We start from the raw sequence: 21,187 nt of genomic DNA on the forward strand, positions 1-21,187 counted from the left end.
CTGAGCATAGTCTAAAGAAAACAAGATCAAGACAGTGGCCATCCTGGTGAGTAGCGGATTCAATCCACTGGGAGAGGTCAAGTGAGGAGGTTAGAGAGAGTAGTTTGGAAGCAGCATTGGAAATGCTGCATAGAGTACTACCTTTTGGTGCTGCATAGGGCCCTGGGTGACACAAGATATGTACAATGCCTGGTGTTATTTGTCCAGTCTCTCTGAAATTATTTTTCAAACGTAGCAAGTATGGTAAAATGCTGGATAATATGTATGTGCTATATAAATAATTGTCTATAATAACTGGGTCAGTACCACAGGATTGAAGCAAATAGATGGGGTAAGGAAATACAATCAGAACCAGGAAATGTTAGACCTGTGAGCCTGATTAAACTTGTGGGTAAATTATTTATAATATTTCCAAGGGATGCTATTGTGGAATATATTGCAGAAAATCATTCTTATAATAAAGTGGTGAACAAAAGCTTGGAAGTCTGTGTGTCTGGGTATTCTTTCACTTTTTTCTTATAATAGGCAAATACTACAGCCCATTACACTATGAACACTGGTGTGTCAAATATGCCAAACCAGTGGTCCCAATTTTGATTATTACAGTAACCTTCCCCCCGAGCCCAGGGGTCTGGGAAGAGCCTCAGCGCTTTTCTAAGAGGAGCTGGTAGCATCTGGGGGGTGTAGCACATTGTTTTTGATAGAAGATCGCTGACCTCTGCTTACTAAACTGGGACAAGACTGCTCAATTCTCCAGTGGGTGTTATTTATTAACAGAAATGTCATCACTCAGAATTTGAGTTTTGAAATTAAGCCAATTATCAAAGCATCCAGATTAATTTACCATGGAACTCCTCTAATATTATAATTTACAGGGGGGGGGGGGGGTAAATTCACCATATATTTTCATTTGTGTTTATATAAATTATATAGATATGTGTTGTTATTACCATAGGTTGAAATCAAATATATACTCTAACACCCATAATTGATAGCTCTCATGTACATGAGTTTAAATGCTATTTTTCAGTGTTGTATTTGTGAATTTTAATAAACATTCCTTTACATTGCCTGACCTATATTTTATGATTTGAAACCCTTTAATAAGCACTTACCCTTAGATTGTAAGCTTGAGAGCAGAGCCTTCTTGCCTCTTTCTTTGTATTACCCAGTATTGTATATTATTGTGTTTGTCCCCAATTTGTTGTTGCTACATAAATAAATGATGATGATGACTTCCGAATGTGTATTTGGTAATATTCCACAATGCCAGGTAGCCAGAGATCTATAGGCAGGTGTATGGAAAGAGTTGTTTAAATGCTGCATATCCCTGACAAAAACTGTAATAGTAAACTGATCTGCTTTGTTTGCCAGTTGGAAGCTACAGTGCTTCAGAAACCCGATCAGTAATCCGATCTGCACAATTATGCCTGCTAGAATATCTGCCTTTTATTTAACCTGTTAATCACTCTTTCCTTTTATGATTGTAAGTTATAGACCTGACTGTGGATGATTTCATAATATGTACTCTTATTTCCTAAGTTTTGAAAGTTGTACTCTAGATAGGTGGGCTTTGCCAAATTCTAGAAATGTTGGCCGACTGATTTTTGTGCCATTTTAGTGATATTTTAATCTGACTAAAATGACAATAAACCAGCAGAATGATGTACATGATTAAATATTCTCTGTAAAATTGTTTTGTAATTTGTTGGCGCTATATAAATAATAGGAATATCTATGTGCCAGTACTACACACCATGATTCATAGACCTTTCTGATTTTCTGTACCATTTTGCACCCACATACATTTCCCACCTACATCTTTGTAGTTATTCTTACATAAAAAATAAAGCCCAATATATTCCCACAGTTTGTTGAGCTGCAAACCAATTATCCAAATGATGGGTTGAGGATGTGATGAATGTTGTAGCAATCATATATTCACCTGTTATGTGAGCTCTATGAAACATTGTATTGTGTTCTTAAAGAGCAAGTCAAGCCACAATGAAATAAATGTCTGACTACACGTAAACATGCGTACACTATTTTACTGCATTTGTTCAATGCTGAGGTTATAATTATGAAACATTAAAGCAGTGTTTTTCTGCAGTACCTTAGGTGGTACACAGTTAAGGGCTTGGAGATCCTTATGATTTGTCCAAGCATTAAAGTGACCCTGTCACCATACCGACCATGGGGTATATTTACTATGTGGCAGTTCGATTCCCGGCGCTTTGAATCATTTTTTTTAAAATAGCACTTTTATTAAAGACAAAGCCCATCGGTGCACTTTCACCATAACCTGGAGGGGCAGAACCTGCTTTCTCATGACCTCATGTAGAGTTGGATGTAAGTGCTATTTTTTTTTGCATAAAATGCAAATTTCCGTACTGCACATGTGCTTAAAAAATGCATAAACGTCTAAGTCTCTAGAGTGTGACACATCTTTCACTTACTACTCTGTACACTTAAGGCCTGATTTATTAAGGCACACATACTGAGTGCAATGTACATTTGTTTTATAACGCACATAAATCGGGTATACATACGCCCAAAGTCAACAAGGAGCAGATGTGAAGATACGTGTGGTGCTGAATACAGGTGTAGGTCTGCTCTACTAGACCAGACACTACAGGATACGTCCAATACATATATGATTAATATAAAATACCAAAAGAACAGATATGAAAAAAAAAAATCACTAACTCACATTTTAATAATATCAACATTAATGATAAAACATTAGAACATTTAAAAATGTTTTCCATGAAATACATTAGTATGTTATGAATGTCTACTGTACATAAAATACATTTTTACAGTTCCTATTGATTGCGTACACATGTTCTGGCATACATATACAGTCGTCATCACTAGTAAGAGGCACTTAGACTGTCCCTGTAACTGAAGCAAGATATACGACTGAAAAACAAGTACCTGAGAGATGCCCAGAGCTTGAATCAGACACTGCTGCCTGCGCTTGAGATTGGCACATCTTTACTGTACATTGACAAGCAAATGCCCCTTCCCCACCCCGTTCACTCCATGAAATCGTGTACTGTAGTAAGTGTCATTTGCGCTCAATGACTTGAATGTGACTTTGTTATGTGGCGTATTATCCAGTCCTGAGCATGCGCAGAGTGATTTTGCGGATTGTACACACAAAATCGCTGTTTATGTTCCTCAATGACTCAGACCCATAGAGACATGGAATGGGGGAGGGAAGTAATGGGCAGTAGTAGGTCAAGTACAGTAAGACTGTTTTACTTAATTTACACAGTATGTAGGTGGACACAGCCACAGATACACCTGTCAGAATGCATACCTACTGCAGCTGGTGGACCCCCCAGCGTAAGATCTGTGCTCATGATGATGATCATCAACACGGACCGTGCCAGTATGTTAAAAAAAAAGTTAAATAAATTTAAAAAATACATGCACTCAGAGCAACTGTAAATAAACAATTTTGAGCCTTGGTCAAGAAAGAACATTTACGCCCCCAAACCATCATCTGTGATCTAAAATATTCATATTCCTATGTCACCTTCAGCTTTGCACCCTGAGTGGTTGCCCCCCTTGCACAGCCCAAGTTATAGCCCTGGGTGCCCACTTCCCCCTAAAAAAGTGGTACCAGCATAGCACTCCTAACCTAGTATTGTAGGAATAAAATCAGATGGGACAAACAGCGTATGCCCCCCCCCCCCCCCTCAAAAACATAGTTAATAGCACTAGGCTACGTCAGGCTGGTGTGGTAACACTATAGCAGGGAAACTTGCAGTGGGATCCTCCCTGCCATAATGTCAACCAGCCCTAGCCCTTTCAGTATGGGGTTGAATGCTATAGGAGAATCGTGCTCAACAAAAAAATTTCAGACCCTCTCACTAGAAGAAAACAGTTCCATGCTAAAAACTGTTGGACTCATCCCGTACCCCTGGTGTAGTGTGTATGGGGTATTAGTTAAAAATTAGTAAAAATACTTTTTAACTGGTGTAGGCCATAGCAAACTGTTTGGGTATGTTGGCACTTGCACAACTACAAGTTCCTGCATATATCGAAGTGCAGTCACATGACTGATTGGCAGCCACATTTCGGATGAGGGGGGAGGGGGTGGTGTTTATTCAGATTTTGTTCAAATTTGGAGCCTGATTTATCTTTCTGCTTAACATGTCATCCTCAAACCAGTGCACAAACCAAACATACCAGTCAATCTTCGGAAAAATACTTGAGAAGTTACTTTTCGTATTTTCAAGCCAACGGATCGGAGTATGTATTCTAGATGGAATTTTCCCATAATTCTCCTGCTGTGTTTTTCATTTATCTCACATACTTTTGATGTCCTTGAAGTCAAATATACTGTTTGATATATTAATTTGGTGTAGAGTAAGGTTGGACACACACTACAAAAACTTTCGACCAATATATTATCACTAACAATTTTACAAACGACTGAAGTTCCAACCAGTCTGCCGCTACATCCGTACACACTATACATTACTTACCTTCAGAGCTGTGCTCTTCATCTGGTCCTGTACTCGTTTAGAGAATGACAGCCCATTATTTATTTATATATTCCTGTCACACTGATTAACCACCTTGTTATAGCTATCCACATGTCAATACAAATTTTGTTAGCTTCAGTAACTCTGAAATTAAATATTCAGTCTCGGAACGAACGGATTAATTATTCCATCTACAGCACTCTCTACATTTATTCACTGGGACATATTTATTGCTGGCAACAGATATAAAGATCATGACTCAGTAAACTCTGTGGAGATGGAGATTGTGATCGTGAGTGCATACACACTGCAGGATCAGATAGCGATTGGAACACATTTATTAATTTTACTGACCCACCAAATGAACCAATGTTTGGAACGACTTTTGGTCATAGTGTAAGTGTACACAGTCTGCGATATCGGGGCAAACAGTCGGTTTATGGGGGTTTGGCCCGTTAGTGTGTATCCAGCCTAAGGTCTACTCTTCCTTGTCAAACTCCATCCCTCAATTTAAGTGTATTGCTATTTGACAGCAAAAGCATTTCCTTAACTTAAAATCAGAGATATGTTCTTGCTTTCTGCCTTTTCACCAAGTCTGTCAGATTGTGGCATCCTCTGGGCAAGTTGGGTCCTAAATACATTGTAGCTTACATATTAATAAATACAGTGGGTTTTATTTTTTGTAGAAAACTCTTCATTACAAACATTCAAATGCAAAAGTCTAAAACTGAAAGGAACAGTTTCAGATAAATACTCCAAATAACACATTTTTAACGAGTGACTTTCTAAGTTTTAGTAGTTATACAACTTATAGGCAACATAAAACTGGACCTATTTTGCAGTGGAGAAGACAAAAAGAAGGGAGAGATAATTAGAAAGAGGGAATAAGGAAGAGATCTAGGAGCTCATCGAGGAATGGATAACTAGAGGAACTAGCAGAGCTTGAGTAAGATACTGGGGCTCCCTGGGCACTTAACACAGGGGGGTCCTATGTTCTATATTTAAAAGACTAGTGGCACAACTTTATTTGCAGTAGAATCTAAATCTAAAAGTAGGCAGAATTTTTTTTTTGTGGGTATGCGCAAATTTATACTGCACATGGCCACAAAAAAAAAAAATGTACGCCTACATCTGTATACAGATGTATACCCATCTTACAATTGTGACACCTTATGACATGGAGAGGCAGGACAGAAAAGAACAAGGAGGACGTTTTCGGGTAACAACAAAAATTGTTTGCAAATGGGAGTTGCAGAACATTCGCAATGCAGAAATTTGATTGAGTTGATGTACATCTGAAGTAAACATTGGCACACATGCTACTGAGCTGTACACATCTTTAGATACGCCGGACTGACTATATACGCATAAATACATTATATGCGTATTTTGTAAAAAAAACTATTTTTAAGAAATATACATCCAACTCACCATCCCCCATGTGTATAAATTTGTCCTTAGTTGCCTGAGCTTAATGTAGACACATTTTGGTCTCTAGATATGCACAGTCTCATTATTAGCTCTTCCTGTGTGTGGTCACATGTAAAGTCATGTCTGAGCACTGCTTAGTTGTATTCCTAACATACAAGAGAGGTTTTTGTGCTGTGCCACCTACTTCCCCACCCCCATTGTAAACCTCCATGTGGTCTGGTGTTGAGTAAAGAAGACAGGTACAGTTTTTAGTACAGCCCCACAAACTCCTAAAATGTCCTCAGGATTCTTCTTAGGGTATAGTTGCAACATTTGAATAAATCTAGGAAAAGTAAATGTTATGTTTTGACCATAGGAGAGGAAGTTAACCCTTATTTATAATCAATCGAAAAAGATTTTGCTTTTTGATTAAAACAAATATCAATTACATAAACAAAGTCAAGTAGGCTTGAAAAATGTAGTTTATTTTGAAATGCTACACAACAGCTCATATAGGGCTTGAGGGAATTTCTTGTTTACTTGTGCTTAGTGGTGATTGGGCGTCTCTTACGGCCATCAGATTTCAAATAAGCTCCCAGTTTAGGTCGGTTAAGTATCCTTTCAACATAGCCAGATAGAAGCAGGTGACTAGACAAACATGTTGGTGCAAGGTCTAGATGGCATTGTAGAATGTCCAGGAGATTATAGTCAGCATATGAGACCTGTAGGAAACAATAAGAGTTTCATCTACTCTACCATTGCCAATCTGCAAATGTATCGCAGTTTGATTATATTTACCTTATCTCCCACCAGGAATTTAGATCCATTGGAATTCTTGGAAAGAATTCTTTCAAAGTAACCTAGCTGAGTATTTAGATCCTGCAGGTACTTCTCCTTGTTTTCCTCCTGCAACACATGAAAGGTGGTTGTACCAGCTATACACATAAAAATACTTGCTGGAAAATCAGTTTATTACATAACCGCTTTTTAAACAACTTTCATTTTGCTCAGAAGCTAAAAAGAAATAACAAGCCATATGCAATTTTGTCCTCTTCACCACAAAAAATGAGGGGATTGTTCTGTGGGCAATGCTAAAGTAAGCATTTTTTCTGATTGTTCTTTTAATAAAAAGTCTATGGGCTAGATTTACTAAGCTGCAGGTTTGAAAAAGTGGAGATGTTGCCTATAGCAACCAGATTCTAGCTGTCATTTTGTAGAATGTACTAAATAAATGAAAGCTAGAATCTGATAGGTTGCTATAGGCAACATCCCCACTTTTTCAAACCCTCAGCTTAGTAAATCTAGCCCCATGTATGTATTACTTTTGTTTTTTTTTATAATACCTTCAACTCCATCACAGCCATGCAACAAAATGACATATAAATCACATTTTCTGAGCACCCTGGCGTGAGAGCTTAGGCATACTTACCAACTTTTTTAAGTTGGTGTCCGGGAGACTCTCGGTAGTAGGTGGGCGTGCGGGGGGCGGGGCGCCTGAAATCGCGTCATTTTGGCCCCGCCCCCGCGATGTAATGACGCAAATCGCGTCATTTGACAGTGGGGGACGGGGCTAAATGCCGCAATTCACCGGGAATCGCGGCGTTTGGGATCTAATTCTGCCCACTTCACTAGGAAGTGGGCAGAATTTGGGAGATTTCCACACTCGCCCGGGGAGTCCGGGAGACTCTCGCAAAATGCGGGAGTCCCCCGGTCATTCCGGGAGAGTTGGCAAGTCTGAGCTTAGCTGATGTATATCTAGACCAGCCAGAAAACCATTGATTAGCTATCACTGTCTTATGCACAGAGCCGGCACTCCATTCCCCACGTTTATTCCGATTCCTGCTCTGTTCAGAAAAGAGGTTTACACTAAGGGGCCTATTTATCCAAATGTGGCGATAAGATTAATTTTGATAATAATGCTTATTTTGGATTTAAAAAAATGCAATTTATTAAGAAAACTGGCCTAGAGTAGTACTGGGTAACCTTATGCCTTCACTGGGCCAGTATCTGGGGATATGCACATGTATGAGCTGGGTGGCCAGCTCGTGCATGTACAGGGAAATGAAAGCCCAAATCTAATTAAAAAAACTAATACAAAAAACGTAAAAAATATATATTTTAATAAAAATAAAATTAAAACCATTACACATTGAAATAAATGCTTTCTTTAATAATAAAGCCTTTACTTTCAAGGATTTTCACCATCACCAAGAGATTCTGAGCACCAAATGGTGGTATTGCAAGTAACATTTATGGTATATTGGGCAAAGCAAAAAAATATAAGAAATATGTCTGCAACTGTGGATTTTCTCTGTATAATAACTATCTAACAGCACACACTGTGAATCTTTCCTGGAATCAAAATTGCACCTTTAATGCTGTTTATGTTTGGCTATGACCGTTACATCCTTTATATATTCCCTTAGATTGTAAGCTTGCGAGCAGGGCCTTTTTACCTCTTTTTCTGTATTACCCAGTATTGTATATTATTGTGTTTGTTCCCAATTGTTAAGCGCTGTGGAATTTGCTGGCACTATATAAATTAATGTTGAGGATTATGATGTTAATGATATTTTCTTTGTCTATAAATTTACTTGTAATTTTATGGTTTTCAACTTGTGTTTAGATAATGACTATCCTCAATTTTATTTATATGGATTCTGTACCGCCTGACATAGTCATATAGATAAGACATACATGAGAACAGTAAGCAATGTGTAGATAGGTACAGCTAAGAATAATAATAATGCATGGATGCAATTAACAGAACAATTTGCATGGCCTACAGAATCATTTCATCATAATACATGACAGCAACACTAACCGGTACATGGGTTCAGATAAGCAGAATAATAAATGCATAGATGTCATTAACAGAACAATTTGCATGGCGTACAAAGAAAATTAAGTATAAGAGACATGAGAGTGATAAGGATGGAGACGGAAAGTGGGCAGACATGATACATAGGGTAGAGGATTAAAGGCGGGATAGGTGTAAATGAGAGACAATAAGAGAAAATGGGACAAAAGGCTAACTGGGATCCACTATGGTGCGATGGTCTGGAAAATGCTGAGGACAGCATAGTGCAGGGCTCCAAATGGGGCCAAGATGGTGCAGAGGCCTAGTTTGTATAGAATCCTGGAAGGTACAGGTGATGAAGAAGTCTGGTTGGGGCTGAGGTCATGATGGTGAGGGGCCTAGAAGGTGCAGATTGTGTAGGTTGAGTAATACAAAATGCAGGATGGTGTTGAGGACTAGATGATGGCGAGACCTAAAAGTATATGAGGCCTACATGATTCAGTGGCCAAGGTGGTGCAGAGGCCTAGAAGGTGCCTATGCGAAGATATGCGGAATTAGTGGCACTATATAAATAAATGATGATGATGAAGAGGTCCTTCAGAAGGACATGGGTTCTCCCCTTCAGGACACACCCGAGTGCTGGATTCACTGCCCACTGCTACGAGGTGGCCATGGCCTGTCCTGGGGCCAGATGGAGGACTGGTCAGTAGAGGCATGAGATTATATAGTAGCGGCACCTATCAGGAGGAGGCCTACCTGTACTGCAGGGGCAGGTAGGCAGATGAAAAAGGAGGCACTATGGCCCGGAGAAGATTACAGGCCCCTGCTGATAAAGTCTGACTTCAGATGATGTGGTGGTATAGGCCGCAGCTGAGGTCTTGATTAGTCCAAGTCCAAGATGGAAGACACTCTGCAGTTCACATGCAGGCTGCCATTCCTCACTCCAACAGCTGGTCATCACTGGTGTTGAGGGCGTCTCTGAGGGACACCACCCGCAAGATAAAGAGCAGCCTGTAGAAGGCCTCTGCTACTGTAATCACCCCAACTGATCTTCAGAGATGAAGGATGGCTTCCTCACACTGCAGACCGAAAGGAATTCCCATTTTCCTTGGTGACCTTTGAGTAGATGAATGCAGCTAGTATTACCGCTGGAAGGTCTGGATGGAGAGATTCTCTGTCTGCCAGGCTTGGAACTTGAGTAGGCCTGAATGGGTAACTAGGTACAGGAACGGCCTATTGAACCAGGACTAAAAATAGCAGCATCCAGGAGAGAATTAGGGAGTGCTGGGACTTGGAGCTAGTGCATAGTGATGGATTCCTGCTCAGACGTGCAGAGGTTGCAGTAAACATGACCTGCACATGCAGCACCTTCCTCCATTTCAAATAACGTATTGGTGGCGCTATATAAATAAATGAGGATGATTTATTTGTTTTTAGCACTGAGTACATCTATACATTATGAGAAAAATGTATAGATGTATTGTGGTTTTATTAGCCATTAAACATGCTATAGAAAATAATGCAAAGGTTATCAATTTATTCATGCTCACAAAATATTACACCCTCTTGCTCCCCATCTCTTCAACATTTCTAATAAGGCAAGTGTCTATAATCTGGCATGCTGATCATAGAAAGACCTGAGGTATTTATTATAAATTACTATACATACATTTTGCAAGAAGAGGAATATGTAGTATTTCTGCCTCAAATCTTCCACACCATCGTTTATCATTTCGATAATTGTGCTTTCTTGCTCATTACTGCCACTGACACCTGCAAATGAAAACATATAAAGTGACGTATAGTGTGTCTAATAATGCTATATTATTTAGCAATGGCAAGGTTTATTTTCACTGTAAGAGTATTCATTTGTTCAAGAATTTTGGCTGTCTGAAGTAGGATTGTAATGCCTCTGCAAGCTCTCTCTGTGCATATAAGTGTAAAGTCAAGTCTAAGCACTGCCTTACTTTGTTCCCAGCCCACGGAAGAGCAGGCACCCTCTCGGATCATGGCAGAGATGGGGCTTATTGCCATCAGACCATGCCCCTTCCTCTGCTGTGTGATGTTGTGAATATTGGCATTACATAGTAGGGCCGTCGACAGGGCCATGGTGACAAATGGTGAGGTAATGAAAGTATGCACTATCTTGATGTCTTTTGCCAAGTGTCTGCTGTTTGTAAATAACATAATTCTGTTGATATTTGGGAGAATGGTTCCCTGGGGGGTGCTCAAGTTTACATTCCTTAACATTTGGATATTTTCTGTTTTAGCAAACCCATGAGTCAACGAAAAAAAAATGAACATTTCCAAAAATCTAAATTTAACACAATGACAGAACCAATTGTTATTTAATTGAATTCTATGTAATTCTTTGCTAATAAGGTACATTGGGGCCCCCAATTAATCAATGTTGCTGTGGGTATTCCATTGTAATTTACAATATATAATTATAAATGATTTACGGTAGCTCAATTTGTTGTGATATTATATGATTTTAATTGAACTTTAGGTTGTTCTACATTATAAAGGACTGTCCTTTTTGTATCACTGTATTGTGTTATTACTGGTGACCTTTTAGATCTGTTATTGTGATATATATTTAAGTGGTGCAATATTATAATTATGTCTATTAATATTTATTTTCAGGTTATACAATAAATATTTATATTTTTGTAATCCTTGGAATTAAGAGTGGTAATAAATCCAATATAGCCATTCATTTTTAAACTTATTAACCAACCTAAAGCACATTGAAGGAAGCACGAGTACTTTGCTTGGGTTGGGTACGTTTTAACTACAGTGATAACTGCGACATCGGGAATGGCTACAAAAAGACCCCAAAATCATTCAAAAGTGAATTGAAAATAATCAGACTTGATTTGAACACAAAAATGAAGATGACCGAAGAAAGCAGCATAATGACAGCAAGGCATTCCGATTCACCGGCAGTGCAGCCTGACATCATCGCGACGTGTGGGAATAAAAATTTAAAGTGGCAATGGGGGGACCCCTAAGGTTAAGTGTTTAAACACTTAACCTCACATTGCCGCTTTAAATTTTTATTCCCACAAGTATCAATGATGTCAGGCTGCACTACTGGTGAGTTTTTGAATCAGAATGCCTTGCTGTCATTATGCTGCTTTCTTCGGTTATCTTTATTGTCGTGTTCAAGCTAAGTCTGATTATTTTTATTTTGTTTTTAACTTTTTATTTATAACAGCAGGTGTATATAAAGTACAACAGTACATGTTTAAAGCAATATCCAAGTACCAGGAATACAAAGTATAATAACACATGTATATATATAAAAAAAAATATATACCGTATTTGCCGGCGTATAAGACGACTGGGCGTATAAGACGACCCCCAACATTTCCACGGAAAATATAGAGTTTGTTATATGCTCGCCGTATAAGACTACCCCCTCTTCCGCACACCTTCCACACACCAAATAAAACGTAAAAGAACATCAGATTTGATTTCAACATGTTCATTTATATTCTATGACATGCAGGAAAACTGTCACAAGGCTGTATGTTATCAAACATGTACAGTAAACATAAAACAGTGCAAGTTTATTAAACGTAATTCACTAGTCAATGGTAGAAGGAAGATAACAAATAGAGGGAGAGAGCAAGTGCACACTTACCCCTTGGCATAATCTTTAATGCTTTTTCATTTGATTTCCAGTCCTGAACCATCTTTTCTGTTACTCCATATTGTCTTGCAGCAGCACAATTATTATGTTCCATGGCAAAGTTTACAACTTTAAGTTTAAAACTTGCATCATATTTCTTTCTTTTTGCTGGTGCCATGATAGGGGTTTGACTGCTGGACATTTTCTATGCTGTATTGTACTGTACAATGGTGCAGTACTGTGGTTGGCTGTTGGCTGTATACAAAGCCTGATTGGATTGGTCCCTGCTCCCTGTCTGCCCTCCCTGTCAGCAGAACGGGCCGGTCACGCCGAAAAGGCTGGCACCCCTGTATCGCTGCTGATGACCCGCCGCGGCCGCACTGGATACCGCGCGATACTGGACCCGGTGTATAAGACGACCCCCCCACTTGGAGGCATGTTTTTCAGGGCAAAAAAGTAGTCTTATACGCCAGCAAATAGGGTATATAAAATGCAGAAAAACAACAGAAAACAGAGCGATTTTTTATGACAAGGTACATTCTAAGATGAGGTTAAAAGGTCTGCAGGATAAGTATTGAAATGGAAAGTTTTCCAAGTCCTGAGATAAATCCTGCACCATTGTACATAACAAGTAAATAACATAAACTGCCGAGTTTTTTTATTTTTTGTTGGGGGTATAGGGGGGAGGGGAGAGGAGCAATCCATGTTGGGTGTACATCCTCAGTTGAGAGCCCAACATATCTGTATGATAGTAAAAAAAATAAGAGGGGGGGAAGAAGCGGACATAGGGAACATTTAAAGAATAGAAGAGATATACACACAGGGATTAGGAGGGAAGAGCAACTAAGGCTTACAAGAGGCCTGGCATAGAGCTGTTGTTAAAGCTATACCAAGGGTCCCACACTTTGTGGAACGTGGGAACTGTGTCATGGAGGAGACTAGTCACATATTCCATGGATGCAGTGTGCCAAGTTCTTTTCATAACTCCCTCTCTAGAAGGTTGTGAGGCCTTCTTCCACTCACTAGCTATTAGTAACTTAGCTGCATTGTAAATATGCCGGATAAGCTTATCCGAAGCCTTTGTGATGTCTTTGATAGGTTTATATAGAAGCACCGAAAGTGGATTCTTAGGCACCTTAATTGAGGTGACCTGTCGAACCAGTGATATTACATCATCCCAAAATCTTGACACCAGAGGGCACTCCCACCAAATATGAAAGAAAGAGCCCACCGCCCCACAGTTGCGCCAACAAAGATCTGAAGTATGGGGAAAAATATAATGAAGTTTCTCAGGGACCATGTACCATCTGGTATAGATCTTATATGAATTTTCGCGAATGGCTGTGTTAATGGACGACCTCGAAACTCTCTCACGAATAGTCGACCATCCCTCCTCGTCCAGAGTTATCCCAAGATCTCGTTCCCATGCCTGCTCAAACGGTTCCATAGAAGGAGATGAGGAGGACACTAGAGAGCTATACAGAATCTAAATATAGCCTCGGCGACCCAGGTTGCCTCTCAAAAGGTGTTGGTAGCCTCAACTTAGGTGATTGTGTCTGGGCTTGTATAAAGCTTTTAATTTGCATATAATGAAAATACAAATTGCTTGGAAGAGCATATCTCTCACTCAGGTCTGTGAAGGAACGTGGTGCATGTTCACCCATCATGTGAAGAAAGCGATCTAACCCTGCTTTCCTCCAAGGGTAAGCAAAAGCCTTAATGCAGCCCTGTGGGAAACGAGGGTATCTCCACAGCTGGGTGAGAGGTGAAGGGTAGGGAGCCAGTGCATATTTTTTGTTCAACTTTTCAGATACCTCCAATGTAAAATGTATAGAAGGCATAACAATGGCTGAGGTTGGTCTGACACTCCTAGGGATCCAAGGTAAGAAGCACACTCCTATATCTGGGGACAACAATTCTTCAATATCCACCCATTTCTTGAGTCCTAATGGTGAGAGCCAAGAAATGAGATGAGTCCGTGGTAATATTTATCAAATAAGGGTAGGCCCAGGCCACCATTATATTTAGATTTAGCTAAACAAAGTTTACTAAGCCTGGGTCTTTTGCCATGGCACACAAACTTGTCACAAATAGATTGAATAGAACTTAACAAAAGAATCAGGGACTCTGACCGGAAGGGTCTGGAATAAATATAATAGTCTGGGTAAGACATTCATTTTAATGGTATTGATTCTCCCGAACCACGAGATGCAAAGAGAACTCCAAGTCAATAAGTCTTGTTTTATTGTAGACAGCAAAGGGGGGTAATTAGTCTGAAATAAAGTTTTGTAAGAAGTTGTTATCTAGACTCCCAAGTATCGAATTGCTCGAGGGCACCACTGAAACTCAAAATTGAGTTCCAGTATTTTTTTTGGGAAGGTGTAACGCAAGCGCCTCTGATTTGGAGTTTTTTTACTTTATAACCAGAGAAGACACCAAAATTTTGCAATTCGGCAAAATTAGGAAGGGAGGTTTGAGGCGATGATAAAAGGGAGGAGAACATCGTCTGCAAATAACGAAATCTTGTGTTGTCTACTTTTGACCTGGATTCCCTTCACATCTGGGTTCAGTCGGATCCGAGCAGCAAGTGGTTCAATACATAGTGCATAAATAAGAGGGGAGAGAGTGCACCCTTGTCTCATCCCATTATTAATGCCAAACACGGATGAGCTCAAGCCATTTGTCGACACCGAGGAGGATGGATTATGATATAGAGCTTGGATACCCTGAAGAAAGTTACCAAAAAATCCAAAGGATTGGAGGGTTTGGAACATAAATGGCCAGGAGAGCCTATCAAAGGCCTTTTCTGCGTCTAACGCTAAAATTACAGAAGGGAGTTTGAATTGGTTTATATGGGAAATCAAGTCTATAGTTCTCCTGGTGTTGTCCAAAGCTTGTCTGTTAGGAACAAATATAACTTGATCTGGGTCTATGAGTTGTGATAAACGATTGTTCAATCTGTTCTGTGAATCCATCAGGACCTGGAGCCTTGGAATTCTTTTGAGATTTAAGAGCTGCTTTAAGCTTCTCCTCATTAATGTCTTCATTCAGTTTAGAAGCTATGTTATTGTCTAGTTTTGGAAGATTACACGACTTTAGGAATTGTTGGATAATAGACGGTGAGGGGGAATTCTGATTATTTTTAATTCGCTTTTGAATGGTTTTGGGGTCTTTTTTTAGGCATTCCCGATGTCGTAATTGTGGTAATCAGAAAACCGATTACCACCAATTTACGCATATACAAACAATTCTTTACAGTAAATTACTAGAGTGCCAAACACACTGTCAAAATTGCTGCTGTGAACAATGGATAGTCCCAGGTTTTAAAAATGTGTCCATTATATTTCTTTATTTTTCAATACTGAACAACTGCACAAAACAATTTTATACTCAATTTAGTTATAACATTCTGTTGTATGAATAAATATTATAATGAATTTTATTAAACCTTTATGGGGATTGTAGTGTGCTTAAGTCCACCTAGACTGAATGCAGTGAAGTGGTTAGATATACCTTCTCAGCAACAACCTGTCCCTGAAAGTGATTATAATATGTTGTGAATTGTGGAGTGTCATTGTTGGAGAGCAGAAGAATCTACAATATATGACAGAAGACTCACCATGTTTGCGTCCCAAGTATCGCAGGATGGTGTTGCTCTGATAAAACACAAAGTCTCCATCTTGAAAGCGAGGCAGCTGACCAAAGACCTGTGAACAATGCCAGCACAAAAAATGTGGGGAAATTTGTTTTTCGTTACTACAATTAAGGGTAATGAGAAGCCCTTTTGACATTTAGAGGTATGCACATTAAATAATATCAGATTGTACATCACTACCTTATGTGATATACAAGTACCCTTTTTTGATCATTTGAGGGGTATATTTACTAAACTGCGGTTTCGATGAACCGTCGATTCTCTGCATATTCCTGTCATTCTTTTAAAATGGCATCCGATGGGTTTTGTCATTAATAAAATTGCAGTTTTAAATGAAAATGTCAGGAAAGCGTTGATAACCGCTGGAGTGCTATAATGCATCTCTAAGAATGCTGCTCTATGTGTGTTATGCACTGATATTAACGTTTAAAGCATTGCCTGAATGATAGTATAGCAAATCACAAATAATAGGTACCGTAGATGAGGTTAAGTGAGTAAAGCTACTGGGCAGAGGGGGGCATGTATGAGTAAAGCTGCTGGGCACAGGAAGCATGTGTGAGTAAAGCTTTTGGGCACAGGGGGGCATCAGGGCCGGATTAACCCGAGGTCTAACTGGGCTAGAGCCTAGGGGCCTCGGGCATCTAGGGGGCCTGCCAGCATTCATCGGGTCGGGGGTGTCCCCAGCTCCGTCTGTCAGATTGTCAAGGAGAACGGCAAACATTAGCTGCCTGCGTCACTATAGTGCTCCCGCGGCGCGCAGTGGTCTCCTTACTGAGATCTCGTGAGAGTGAGACTATGACTCAGTCTCACGAGTTACCCTCAACAGGGCTACCATCAGAAATTGTCAACCTCCTCATACATGTGCCCCACTCCCTCTTCGCCATACATGCACCCCCAATCCCTCATGACAGTACATTCTACCCCCACTCCCTCATCACAGTAATCAACCCCCTTCCCCCTCCCCACAATCACAGTAAATGTCCCTTTCTCCCCTCCCCAAAATCACAGCAAATGTACCCCTTCACCCACAGTTAATGTCCCCCTCTCCCCCCCCCAATCACAGTTAATGTCCCTCTCTTCCCCCCCCTCCACAGTTAATGTCCCCCTCTCCCCCAAGCACAGTTAATGTTCCCCTCTTTTATCTGCCCTTCACTCCCCTATAAAATGGACACCCAATTAACTTACCTTCTCCTCCGCGATGCTACAGCTCCCGGTCACTGATACACTGGGAGAGCAGCTCACTGTGATGACATCACCATGCCGCGGTCCCAGCCTATCAGATCCTGGAAGCTGCAGCATCGCGCAGAAGGGGGGCAGCACGGTCGGTCACACTGAGGGGCCCCGACAGTCCAGGGAGCCTGACGTAGAGGTCTGTCCGGGCCCCGTTATCTGTCTGGGCCCCTCACAGCTGTACTAGCTGTACCCCCCTGATGGTGGCCCTGCTCCTCAGAAAGGAGCTTACAGCGCACCGTGGAAGCACTACAGGAACAGAAGAATGGAGAGAGGTAAGCGCTCGGGGGGGAGGGGGGGTGGCTCACAGTGGAATGGAGGCCCCCTTAGCCTTGGGGGTTCCATTCCCTTAATCCGGCCCTGGGGAGCATGTGCGAGTAAAGCTGCTGGGCAGAGGGAGCATATGTGAGTAAAGCATGTTGACAGAGGGTACATGTGTGGGAATAGCATGCGTGAGTTATCAGGGGCGCACGCAGGGGGGGGGGGGTTTCTGGGTCTCCCCTCATGAAGTGCCCCAAATAGTGACACTGTACTATACAGCAGACACAGCGCTGTCAAAGAAGCATCCGCTGCGGTGCTGTATTGTATACAGCACTGCCGCGGACACTTCTTTGAGAGCGCCGCGGCTGCTGTATAGTACAGTGCTGCCGAAGCGGAGCTGCTGCGCATGCCCTGGTAATGACAGTGCTACAGGGCTCCTTCCCTAGACTACAGGATCCGGCAATTTGGACAGGGGGCGTGACCACACTCCAGGGGCATGTCTAGCACGTGTGAAGTTCCAGGCTGCCTCGTACTCTCCTCCCCTTCTTTCCAAACACCTCCATTGCCGTTCTCAGTATTGTGTGTGGAACCCGTTCTCTACTGCTCTAAATCGGGATGGTTGGGAGTTATGGGAAAATAAACAGTGGATTAGGCTGCCAATACTAAAACATTCCTTCTCTTAAAGTGTCCACAGAGAATGGAGCACTTTATCTTTTTAAGCTTGAGTAATATATAAAGTTACATATTGTATATGTATTATAGGTACACAGTAGTGTTCGTAATACTGATCATTAGAAGGTTAAGTCAGCACATTACTGAAGTTGCTTCAATACCATGTGCAGATGATTCCTTTATTACCCCTTATGTATAGTTCTGTGGAAGCCTTGTGGTGCTTTATAATTATAATATTATTCCAAATTGTAATTCATCACAGGTATGCATGCACGGACAAGGATAGGATTTTAATGGGGAGTTGTCAGTTTAGCAAATTCTAAAAGATGCAAGATTATATTTCTTCACATAATATATTTCAGGGGGGCAAGCCTCTCCTAGTTGGATGATTTTATTTGCGGAGAGACTGGTGTTGCCCTTTAAGTATCTACCTTCAAAACAAATATATTTTTACTTAGTTGAGATTTCAGACAATGTAAACAGCCTAAAATCAATGATGGGTTTTCTCACCGCATTCTTCTTCTGGTCTACTTTCCCTGCGACCCAGTCCTCTATTTGTACCTCATCCTCTGTCCAAGAGATACCTTGGTCTGACAGAAGCAGACGTACTGGCTCAGCCCTCCCTGGAAAAAAGCAGCACAGGTATTGGAATAAAAAACATGCAACTCATAAATGGGATCAACTACCAAAAAAAAAAAAAAAAAAAGTTAACACATAAATGAATGATTTGTGTGCCCCCTTTTGTCTTAGGACTGTGTCTCCATAAACCACAATGGAAGATACAACTCAAGTACTAGTAAACAGCAGTAGCAGTATTAAAACAATATCAGAATTCTGTTAAGTTTTAGGGGTATATATTTAATAAACTGCGGAATTGAAAAAGTGGAGATGCTGCCTATAGCAACCAATCAGATTCTAGCTGTCATCTTGTAGAGTGTGCTAAATAAATGATATCTGCAATCTGATTGGTTGCTATAGGCAGCATCTCCACTTTTTCAAACCACAGTTTAGTAAATATTCCCCTTAATTTGTTCTAGTACAAGTCAGAGCTATTTCTCTTCTGTCCAAGGTCTATCCTGCCATGAATGGAGAAGCGCTACTGTACAAGTATGGTCATATTTACCTCTGACGGGGTAGTATGTCAATGTATATGCAGCCACTGCAAGAATGATACATAATAACAGTCAGAAAGAGACAAACATTGACCTCTATAAAATGACAGTCAAGAAGAACGTAAAAAATTCGAAATGATCTGACTATCCACACCCCAGAGATATGAATAGAATACAATACATAGATAAAAATATATGCATATGAATATTTTGAGGGATATAAATCTCATTATATTTGAAGGACTCAGAATCCAGCATATGAGAAGTACCTGCAAACACATAGGTTGTTAAAAAAATCAGTGCAGACAGAAAAGTTGCAGCATAAAATGCCAAGACAATATACTGCATAACAATAAAAAGAAAATAATATGTAGTGTCTCATAAATATACAAAAGTTATTTGACTACAAATATCCTGGGCTGGAAATAGCAAGCTTCATGAGAAAGACAGCAGAAGTGACCCTTTGTAGCTAGACATGGAAATGTGGCCACGGGAAACATGAGAGACATGCTTCTAGGCTAAAATCCCAGAATGACAAAACAAAAGTAAGGTCGGGTACACACGACAGGTTTTTCACCCGATTATCGGGCCAATCGCATAATAAACGACCATTCAGTCTGATATCACATTAGTGTGTACTCTGCAACGATCATGTTGCATCCTTCCAAAGCATCATATTGTTTGATTTGATTTTATAAATGGACTAAATATCTCTGTAAATGATGGAACAATGTTATTCCAATTCTGCAGTGTGTATGCGCTCACGACCAGCAGTGTATTCAGATGTGCATAGAGTGAACAGAGTCACGATCTTTTCAGCCGATGGTTATGACAGATTAAGATCACAGATCTGAAAGTAAACCTTGCAAAATGTGTACGCATGAAACAACATGCTGATTAAGACATTCTGTCATTGGTTAAATCGTTAACGATATTGCATTGGTAGAAAATTTCTGTAGGGTATACCCAGCCTAACTATGTCCTGTGCACTATAAAAGCCTCAAACAAGGAGCTCCTGTGTTAAGGGGGCCATCGCAAAAATGTGCAAAAAAAGCCCAAATCACTACTACTACTACTACTACTACTACTACTACTACTACTACTACTACTACTACTACTACTCAGCTGTCAGAGAAGAGACAAACACACGATGTACGAAATTTAAAGTCTGAATAACAGTTTGTTGGATAAGAGCCATTTTTTTTCTAAACAGGATTAAAAAACAAGAAGCTCAACTGTACTACTACTTTGCAATAGTAAAAAAAATTCTTGGAGTTTAGTGAAGATGCCGTTACTTGTATGATGAAGATTTCCTGCTATGCCTGTGTCAGCGCAGATTGCAGCTCCTGCCTCAAGCAATGATTTATATGTAAGAACATTTCTGCTGAGTCACAGTGATGTAGGTCAGAAATCAGAGATTGCATAAGGGAAACTGTGGAGGTAGAGACATTGGCTGGGAAGACACAATACACATTAGAGCAGGGTTTACCAAACCCAGTCCTCAGGGCTCCCAGGTTTTCTGGATCACATGTGACATAATTAGGACCACCTGTGGATCTGTTACAATGTGTCAGTCAGTAATGAATACACATGTGCTCCAGCAAGGAGATATGGAAAACCTACACTGTTAGGGAGCCCTGAGAACTGGGTTTGGGAAACCCTGCATTAGAGCCTTTGCTCAGAGCAGGGTTCACATTGCAGGGCAAGAGGAATAACTTGCAACCGTATATAAAATGGTTTGCCAAACTTTCAAATTATGTAGTTAATTTATAAAGTAGATATTCAACACAGAAGTCTCCTTGGCTGTGATTTCTGCTTGAGTGCAGGGGTTTTCAGAACAAATAGGTGATATTTGCAGAGGAGCAGAATTTTGCAGAGAGAATACATGCCTTGCTAAGTACGTAGTAGTCG

General features: G+C 40.4%; 1 protein-coding gene across 1 annotated transcript; it reads right to left on the minus strand.

Annotated features, from left to right (window-relative positions):
- Nucleotides 1-6,373: 6,373 nt before the first annotated feature.
- Nucleotides 6,374-20,669, minus strand: LOC142161532 (glutathione S-transferase P 1-like). Its single transcript, XM_075217231.1, has 7 exons — nt 20,572-20,669; nt 19,288-19,323; nt 18,675-18,787; nt 15,966-16,053; nt 10,379-10,482; nt 6,708-6,815; nt 6,374-6,631 (listed from the first exon to the last, which is right to left on the minus strand). Coding segments are annotated over exons 1-7 (636 nt in total). The 5' UTR covers nt 20,573-20,669; the 3' UTR covers nt 6,374-6,445.
- Nucleotides 20,670-21,187: the final 518 nt, after the last annotated feature.

The sequence above is a fragment of the Mixophyes fleayi genome, chromosome 6, assembly GCF_038048845.1.
Source record: "Mixophyes fleayi isolate aMixFle1 chromosome 6, aMixFle1.hap1, whole genome shotgun sequence".
In the NCBI taxonomy this organism is placed as follows: Eukaryota; Metazoa; Chordata; class Amphibia; order Anura; family Limnodynastidae; genus Mixophyes; species Mixophyes fleayi.

Excerpts from the sequence above, each read along its gene's own strand:
- LOC142161532 (XM_075217231.1), bottom strand. Across the intron at positions 18,788-19,287 it reads GACATACTACCCCGTCAGAG|GGAGGGCTGAGCCAGTACGT; the intron begins GTAAATATGACC and ends GCTTTTTTCCAG. Across the intron at positions 10,483-15,965 it reads ATACTTGGGACGCAAACATG|GTGTCAGTGGCAGTAATGAG; the intron begins GTGAGTCTTCTG and ends TTTCATTTGCAG.